Source organism: Besnoitia besnoiti, chromosome IV, assembly GCF_002563875.1.
Source record: "Besnoitia besnoiti strain Bb-Ger1 chromosome IV, whole genome shotgun sequence".
Taxonomy (NCBI): Eukaryota; Apicomplexa; class Conoidasida; order Eucoccidiorida; family Sarcocystidae; genus Besnoitia; species Besnoitia besnoiti.
The window spans coordinates 1,626,286-1,635,786 of NC_042359.1; the positions used below are offsets into that span (position 1 = coordinate 1,626,286).

Genomic DNA, 9,501 nt, shown 5'->3' on the forward strand with positions numbered 1-9,501 from the left:
CGAAGAGAGAGCGGAAGAAGGTGAAGGCAGACGCGAAAGGCGAGAAAGAACTCAGCGCCCTCCTGGCTGCCGCCTTCAAGAGCACACCGAGCGGTCGCCGGCGACACGCGGAATCAGCGGCCGAGTTCGGGCTTCCTTCAGGTCTACCTCACTGCGTTCTCCAAGCAGGCAAAGCGACGAAGATTACTGCGGAGAAATGCAGATGTTTGCACATGAAAGTCGCCAAAAAGGAAGAGACAACGGACGCGGCTCTTGCATTCGGTCTTCCGCGCGCTGTCTCTCTTCCCCTATCGTTTGCGAATCTTTGATGGTGAGATGAAGGGAGAAAAGGTGAGCCCTGAATATCCCAGGAGCCGGGGAGCTTTCCCGTTTTTTGCAGGTTTTTTTCCAGCAAAAAAAAGGGGAACGGACACCAGCTCGGAGCGACCCCGAGTGCGGCAGCGTAACGCGGCTTTTGCGTATTCACTTTTGCTCCGGCCCCTGGGAACGTGCGCCGCAGAAAAAATACGTCTTGTCTTCACTCTGAAAAAACAAAAAAATCTGGAAAAACGCGAAAACAACGCCACCAGTGACGGCCGAAAAACACGGACAACACAAACATTTATCGAGGCTGATGAAGGCATTCACTTCCCGCTCTCTTTCTTCTCCCTGTCTCTTCGCGTAGTGTCGCGTCCGCGCTCTGCTTCGCTCTTGCGTGCGGGTCCGGGTCGGCCCTCACGTGGCGGAGTCGGGCTCTGCGTGTGCCTTCCGCCTGTTTTTTTTTAAAAGGCGAGTCCTGCGAGACAGGTTCCGCGTGCGGCCCTCTACTTGAGCCGAGCGGGCATTTTCGGTTCCAAGGGGAAAAATCTCGCAAACACGACTTTTTTTGACTTCTCGACCTAGAGAAAATGCACTCTCAACCTCCCGGTGCTTAAAAACTGCGATAGGATTTCAGGCCAGTGACCACGTCTCCTCCCGCACCAGCCGCAGGCTCTAGTAGACATCGTCGGCGCTGCATGCGCGCCTGCCCAGTTGAAAAAGGGCATGGAAAGATCCCGCGATTGTTTTTTTCTTCCCGATCTCCTCTCTCTGAAGCGCCGAACTAAGATGAAAACGGCATGCTTGAGCCCACTACTAGGAAACCTCACTTCTCCGTGGGCTCCGTCGCCTTATCTCCCTTGCGCCGTTTCTGGGGAAAGGCGATGGGAGTGAGGCGGTGGAGCGGGAGCGGGCACTGCGGTGAATCACGGGCGAGTCGAGGAGACTAGGAGGAGACACCCAAGCCAGTCGCTTGCGACGCCCGCGAAGATACATTTTTTCGGGTTTTCTGTCGCCAGTCACGGCGGAGGCGTCCGAGGCCTTCGCGAGGGCTTCGTTTTCCCTATAAAGTCGAGCATTCATCCCCTGTGTTGCGCGAGGTCAGTACTGCTGCTGAAACACCTGTGTGCAGCGTTTTGGCCAGGTGTAGGGCCTTTCTGGCGCACAGTTACAGACTGAAGCCGCGTCGTGGCTGCACAGCTAACACGTAACGACCGAAATCCCACGGGTTCGTCCAGTCTGCCTAGAAATTCTTCGTAGAAAATCTCAAGTATCCGCTCTACGAGACACACTGGGAACGGTCTTCCCAAGACACACGGCTCTGCGAAAACCAGCTGGACGCATGCACACACAATTCGCCGCGAATTACGTGGAGAGGATACTCGAGAAAAGGGAGTGTCAAGTGAGCATTAAGCTTTTCTAGAGGGCAGAGAGAACAGAGGGGGGAGCAGTAGCGGCTGGGGGAGCCGAGTTTCTGTGCAAGCGAAGGCAAGACAGAGTCAGGACGACGCGCAAAGATTCCAGAAGAAGGCTCGGGAACGCGTATCGACTCTACTGCTTGAGCCTCATGCCCAGCTTCACGAAGGTCACCAAACAGAGGACAACGCTACCCTCTTCTTGAAAATTATATTTGGCATTTTCTCTCCCTTTCGCGCCTTCGCTGTGTGTTGAGACGTGCGCGAATGCTGTCTGAGTTCTTTTCAGAAGCGCATGAGATGTCACATGCGGTTTTGGGGGGGCTTCCATGCCATTATCTGGAGGGTGCAGGAGGCGCAGTACCGCTTTTCTGGAGAGCTGACAGTCTTCTAGCCGCTCGGGAAGGCGTGTCCGCAAGCTGGCCTCTTCAAGTGTTTCGTTTCTCTGAGCAGCTCAACTGGGGGCGTGCTGGTTCCGGCCCCGTGCAGCGAGCAGCGAACGTGTCCAGACTCCATGATCATGACAGCACAGGAGTTCAAGTAATCATGCTTTTTCTGCGGTGTTCGTACACCCCACACGAGTATCTGAGGTGTATATACACCCTGCGCTTTTCTGACTAGGGACGGGTCTCTGTTCGGAGTGGCATTTCGGAGGGTCCGTAGGAATCCTCCAGGAGCAGGACCGTTCTGCATGTCAAAAAGAGGCCCGCGTGTTTGAAAAAAAAAAAAAACTCGACATGGCCTGCAGTCCCCTTCAAACACCTGCATTTGTGTTGCACCGTCTCCTCGAAGATGTGTATCACTGTATGGCTTGACGCATTCGAGCCGTCTGGTGTATCGGTTCTCCTACTCACGTCGTAGTATTTGGGCCTCGTCTGCTTTCAGGTAACGGAGTGAGCCAGAAGGATAGGGGTGTCTTCAAGCCTGCTTTTTTGAAAACTCTCAGCATCCTCGCCTTCTAAAGATTGAAGGCTGAAGTTGGCGGCATGGCGGCTCCCTTCGTCGTGGCGTTGCGGGCCCGGTGCTCGCAGTCGGACTCGACTTGCTCCTTTTCCTCGGAGGTTCCTGCCGCGCCTCTGGCGTCGCTTGCACCCGGCTCGTCGGGTCCCCCCGCCTCCCTCTTATGTCCTGATACCTGCAGTTCGTCGTGTTGCCACCTCCCGGGTACGAGCCTGCACCCTGCGCTTCGCGCCGCAGCCTCCCCGGCCCCCTCTGCTGCGCCGTCCGAAGCGGCCCTCGGAGCGCCGGCTTCTTCGGGCCTCTATTTGCCGTCTTGCCCAGAGCCAGAGGCCCGCGCCTCCTCTGCTGCAGTGTCTCTCCTTTTCCGCTCTTCGCGGATCTGGGTCTGCGAAGAGACGCGCGGCGACGAGGCACCACCTCCAGCGCCTTCCGACGCGGCAGACACCTCACATGCACGTTTTTGTGAAGGGAGACAAAGGGGCCATGCAGCGGCAGACGGGTCCGCCTTCGCATGCGGGAAGGCGTCGTTCACCTGTTCTGTTCGTCACTGGGAGTCTTCGTCGCTGCGCCTCGAATTCACGCCCGACTCACGTGATTCACTGTGCTGCATCGCGGCGGCGGACTCGCAGCGCGAGCAGAAACTCGACCAAGCTGCAGGCGGAGTCCATCCCGCAGGCTTCCCGAGCGCCGGAGATAGCTGCCGCCCGAGCCAGGCGCCCCACCGCGACGCCGCCTCACTCAGCGGTGTCATTCACCCCACACAGCTTAACGGCGCCTGCGCGGGCCTCCGCAAAGTTCCCTCTCAAGTCGCGCCTCGGACCAGCGTCTTGGTGTGGCGCGGAGACGTCTTCGGCCTTCCATCGCCCTGGGGATCCCCGTGCGCGGACAAGAGCCCTGACGCGCCGCCCGTCGATTCAGGCGATGCCCCCAAAGCCCCGAGGAGCTGCGAAGAGGAGCGGCTCTTCAAGGAGCTTCTGCTGGATCTCCACACAACCCGTCGCAGCCACGCGGACGTTCTGCAACGCCTCGAGAGCATCGGCACCTTCCTCGCCTGCGCGGGCGGGGCCCGCGATCTGCCTGCCGAAGGGAGAGAAACGGCTGGGCCGTTGAATGGCAAGGCCTGCCGACCCAGCGATGTGATTTTCTCGCCAAAACGACCCGCGCGAGGGCGGCGCGTGCAGGTTCGATTCGCGCTTGTGTTTTTTTCGGGCCCCCTGCGGACGCTCTACTTCTGTCGCGACAAAATTGGAACGTCGTCTCTTCTCTGCTTCACGGCCCTTTCCCCGTCGGACCCGCCGCGGCGAGGGCGGGAGGGAGTCTCGCGGCCGCCCCCCACGGCGCTTCTTCTCTCGTTGTCGAGCAGCACCGCGGCAGCGTGTCGGCGCTTCGAAGACGCGGCCGAAGCCGACAGGGAGAGCGACGGAGGGCTGCAGCCGGTTGCGGGGGCCGAGGCCGCCGTGAGTGCCTGCGAGGAGGTTCCAATTGAAGGCGTATTCGCGGTCTCCTTCAGTCGCCTCCTGCAGGCGGCAGAGAGCCCAACACGTGCGGCGAATCCGCGCGAAAGCGCCGCCAGGGAAGATCCAGACGAGCGGTTAGAGCCCAGCGCAGAGCGGGTTGCATTATCGAGGTCGTCCAGGCCTTCCTCCTCGCCTCAGCGTCTTTTGGCTTCGCCACGTCCTTCGGCGTTCTGCGATGGGGAGGACGAGAGGGCAGGCGACGAGCCGGCGTTCCTCTCTCTGCTCTGTGAGTCGCCCTTTGCGGCTGCGTTCGTGCGACTGCCGTGGGCGACACCGCCTCCGCTCTCGTCGCCGCTCTTCTGGGACCCCGCCGGCCGCTGCGGCGCACAGCCGCGAAGCGATGCCTCGCCGTCCGCGACCGCATGCGGAGCGGCGCCGCGACCGAATGCTGGAGAAGATGAGGAGGAAGCGACGCAGAACGGGCGATACGACGGAGCCTCGCCGTGCCCGCCAGAAGCGCTCGCCGCGGCAGCGGAGCTGCTCGAGTACCTGGAGGAAGCTGTCGTCCGGAGCTGCGCTCCTCTCGGACTGAGGCACCGCGCGAGCCAGGAATCGCGAAGGATACAGCGGGGCGCTGCGCCTCCCGCGGACGAGGCAGCTCAAGAGGCCTCGGCCGGCGCCGCCTATGAAGGCTCGAGAGGCGCGCATGTGCACGCGGAGGAGCTGCGGGCGGCGCTGAAGGCTGGCGACAGCGCCGATGACGCTGAGCAGCTCCGCGGGAGACGAGGAGAGGAGGGTCGGGCGGCCTGCCAAGCCTCGGAGGAGGTGGAGAGAGCGAACGACGTCGGAGTCTCCCACGAGGCAGACGCGCATCTGGCAATTCTTTTTTCGGGTGGCGTTGACTCCTCGCTCCTCGTTGCCCTCGTGCTCCGCCTGGCCGCGGAGGGCGAAATCGCGCCCACGCCCCTCGAGCCCAGCGCGCCGGAGAGGCGGCGAGAGCTTCCGGCGGGACAGAGGCGGAGGCGCCTCGTTGTGGAACTCGTCAACGTCGCGTTCACGCCGACCGCGCCAGACCGCTTGACGGGGCTCGCCAGCTACGCAAGCTTGCTGAGAGTCCTCGACGGGCTCAGGACCCGCGGGAGAGGCGGCTCGACAGCACTCCGGGACGCCGGTAGGCACGTCGCAGGTGCGGGCCTTTGCACGGAGCGCAGCAGCGAGCCCCGCGCGGCGTCCAGTCCCGAGGCGAGTGGAAGCGATGCCTCCGCCCAGAGGCCCCTGCAGAAATACGACATCGATCTGCGGCTCATCTGCGTGGACGCGACGGAGGAGGAGATGCTTGCAGTGGAGAAAGAAGTACTTGACCTCGTGGCGCCGCAGGGGACGCACATGGATCTGAACATTGCCTCGGCTTTGTACTTTGCCGCGAGGTAAGCGACGCGCCCAACTGCGCGTGGATGGAAAACTCGGCGTGCGCACGCGTCGAGGGACGGGGGCACGAGGGTGGAGGGGGGACGGATGAGAGGGGAGGGATACGCGCACGCGCAAGTAGAAAAAAAGGCACAGCCATATGTCGGTGCGGGAAGGCAATCCGGCCCGTTCTAAGGCTGCCTCTATGCCGAGGATTTTCGCGCGGTGCTGAGATAGGGACGTGCCGGGGTTCGATCCGGAGGTGAGAAGACTCCGTGAGGTGCGGAAAGCCCCAGACAGGGGCGCCTAACGTGGCTTTGCGGACTATCTCGCCAGTCACAGAATACGCCTATCTGCATGTGTGTAGAGCAAGCCGGACTCAAAGCAAGCGAGCGAGTGGCGTGCGGGCGGGCGGTGGTGACGCCTGTTTCACCCTACCGACCTGCTCCCGAGTGTGTGGAGTCTCTTTCAGTCGTGCACGTTGGCGTGTGCAGGGCGCACTGGCGAGAGAGGGGAGCCATCTTCGGCGCGCTTCCGTGAGCGACGCCGCTGCCGCACTGTGTGTCTGCGGCGTGTGCAGAGGCCGAGGGTATCTGGTGGCGCCGGGTTTTCAAACGAGGCCGGAATGGGCCGCGCTGCTCGCGTCCTCGTCCGTGTGGGAGCCCCTGCAGCTGCGCAGCACGCCTCTGGGGAAGCAGACAGCCGCAGGCAGCCAGGGCGACGAGGCGGACCCTGCGCCAGACTCGGGCGCGAAGCCGCCCGCCCACTCAGCTGCATGCGCGCCGTGCAGAGTGTGTGCACTTCGGGCGAAGGCGCGCTGCTCCCACGACGCGTGCAGCCTCTGCTGCCGGAAGCTGCGCGAACTCGCGCTCGCGCGCCGAGCGGGCACGGGCGAGACGGCGAGCGGGGCTGAAGCAGATGCAAGGAAAGCCACACACGCGGAGGCAGGACGTGAGAACGAGAACACACGGCGAGCAGAAGCCGCCGCCAAGCGGATCTATCTGAACGGGCGGGGGTGGACGTACCTGTCTGCGGATGCGCCGCTTTACGCGGAGTGCGCAGTGCATCGGGATCGCCTCAAAGTGCTTCCCACCCAGGCATGCGAAGCGCCAGCGGGTCGCCAGTCGAACGGGAGCCGAAGCGACGCTGAAGGCGGAGGTGCTTCCCCGCACACGGCGCCTGAAGAGAGACCGATAGCGGACAAGGCGCGAGGCGCATCCCTCGGCACGTCCCCAGAGGAATGCGAACATGGCAAAAGACAGCTCTCGCACTCGGCGCGGCGCAAAGAGAAGCCACAGACCCGCGATGTTGTCGGGCTTGCCGCTCGCGACGCTCTGCCCTGGTACGCGGCCACAGCGTCAGACGTCGCCGATATTCTCGGCGCAGAGGCGCCGAGCCAAGGCCAAGGTAGGCAGCGAGGGTGCAGCGCGCTCGACAAAACTAATCACGGGTTAAGCGGGAGACGTCCTCAATCCATCGCGATGGACCCGCTCGTCCGAGGCCTTCTGATGGAGTTCAAACGCAGTGCGTCTGGCACCTTTTTGTGCATTACAGCGCGCAACTATAGAATGCATAGCTCGGCGATGGGCACAATGGCGCCTCGTGCTTTCCCGAGCCATGGTTGGCTCTCCGCGGTCGCTTTAAACTTCAGCCGTAGCGACTGCGGGAGACGCGGCTTTTTGGCTGCGTGCGCGGTGGCCTAAACTGCTGAGTTATCTGTTTCTTGGTTGTGCGTTCCCCCCCACGTTTGCACGCAAGGAGCATAACAGGCATGCACTCGCGTGTCGGATTCGATTTGTTGTCGGGGGCGTTGAGGCTTCACGGCATTCTCAGAGTTCATTTCTGCTCTGTTCGTCTTCAGTTTCACCCATACTTATGCGACGTGGCTAGTTCTCGGGATGGCGCTAATGCGCACTGCGATTCCCATCAGGCCGCGTGCTTGCTGCGTTCGCCTCCCGGGGTGGCCTCTGTTCTCTTGATTGTGTTTGGATCTCGTGGCGCCCTGCGCACAGGCGCCGTTGACTCGGGCGGGGTCGGACATCCTCTCGAGTTTTGTTTTTTTTTCTCAGACCTCGGACGGGCCTACTACGAGGTGAAGAGCTACGTGGTGCTTCTCGGCAGCGGCGCGGATGAGCTCTTCGGCGGCTACGGCAGACACAAGACCGCTCGCCTGAAGCGCGGCCCCGACGGTCTCCGAGACGAAATGCTTATGTAAGGGCTTAGGGTTTAAGGTTTTCACAACCGCTTTACAGCTCGATCTAGGGTTTCAGTAGGGCGCCAGTCAGGTGCAGCAGAGAGGCAGAGGAGCGCGGGACGGTAATGCGGAGCCAGGAAGCTGGAATACCGCGAGCGACGCTCGAGACGAGGCGGTCACGTCTGGGCCTGCGACGCGGTCCGACATCCTGCAGAAGCGTCGTCGCCTGGCGTCAAGCCAAGGGATGTCGATTGTCTCGCATATCTGGCGCGTGCTTTGTGTGTCGTTATGCAACTTCGCGCAGGGACCTGCGGCGTTTGTGGCGCCGGAACCTCGGGCGCGACAGCCGCGTCTTTTCGCATTTCGGTCGCCTGCCGCGTCTGCCGTTCCTCGACGAAGACCTGCTGGCCTTTGTCGGCTTTTCGCTTCCCTTCTCGCGAGTGCTGTCGCCGGTGCCGGCGGGCGGTCTGGATGCGCGGGCGACAGGGGCCTCCTGCGGACTGTCTCGTCCTCATTCCTCAGTTGCATCCCCCCGGGCTTCGGCCGAGTCCTTTCTGACATCCTGCCCCGAGGCCGTCAGGCGGCAGATGGAGACAAACCCGGCATGGATGTCTAACAAATGGATGTTGCGCGTCTGTGCGCTCCATGAGGGCATGCACTTTGCCGCTCTCGCGAAGAAACGCGCGATTCAGTTCGGCTCGAGAGCCGCGCATCTCTCGAACCAGCGCTGCGCGCTCTCGAACCGCCAAGCCAAAGGCAGCGACCCGTTTGTGAAGGAGGAATGAGGGGAGACGGGATGCCGAGAAGCGCCTGCGGGTGACGGCGCGGCATCGCACGGCCCGCGCGAAACTGTGTGGCCTCCTCGTTTCAAAACTACATGGCACGCAACGAGCTATGTGACCTGCGGCTTCGGCGGATGCCGAGGCCCTGCGGAATGCAGTCAATTCGTTGTGCAGAGGATTTTTGTCGCGTGTGTTTTGAGTGCGGAGTAGGCGCTCAGTTGACGGCTCTCTTATATGATGTCTGCCGTTCACTCGAGATCTCTGTCATGGACGATGTTCCTAGGATCTGAAGCGCACAAACAGTGCCGATTTTATTTGTTGTTTTTGTACGTTGTCTCAACTGGTGTCCACGTAGCCGGGCGCATGAGCCTGATTGTCCTCTACAAAACAGGCCGAAGCGAGTGCGAGGCTGCGGCGGATGCACTCCGATAGGGGAGTCGCCCGCAGTCGGTTCGGCTCGTCCCCCGACTTCGCACGATGCTGACAGCGCGCCAGGGTTCGGATTCCGACAGAGGCCAGGCCGTGCGACGGGGTGCATCCTGTAGAACACATTCACTCTATATCTTGACATCTTCAGAGACAGGCAATCCCCGCATGTTGACAGCGGAGGCAATTCACGAAGGAGTGAACTCAGAGAGGGAGGACGTCTTCCTTCTGTCCATCGATGTGGCCTTGGAATGAGAACGAAAGAAAATTGAGTCAGCAGCGCCCCTGTATGCGGTTGACAGGGCTTAGGGTTGCGTGCCGTGCAACGCGCGTTCCGCATTTATCCGGCGCATGTCCTGAGCGCTCAATGGCTCAGGGCGCTTAAACATCCATTTCAATACTGCGGCGGCTGATCTATGGCTTCCTACGCGAGCTGTATGCGGCCTGTCGCAGATGGAAGGGATACATAGGTCTCGGATGCTTCAGGGACAAGACAAACAGTCGGGAGAGAGAGGAGGCAGCGAAGCTCCGCTCCCTCTTGCAGCCGCGCTTCGTGGTTACAC

General features: G+C 61.6%; 1 protein-coding gene across 1 annotated transcript; it reads left to right on the top strand.

The window, feature by feature from the left end:
* Positions 1 to 2,698: 2,698 nt before the first annotated feature.
* On the top strand, positions 2,699 to 8,515 carry BESB_053750 (uncharacterized protein; the record flags this gene model as incomplete). Its single annotated transcript, XM_029363810.1, has 4 exons — positions 2,699 to 5,556; positions 6,117 to 7,156; positions 7,606 to 7,747; positions 8,035 to 8,515. 4 exons carry the CDS (start codon positions 2,699 to 2,701, stop codon positions 8,513 to 8,515), a joined length of 4,521 nt encoding a protein of 1,506 aa, XP_029219733.1.
* Between the last annotated feature and the right edge of the window lie 986 nt (positions 8,516 to 9,501).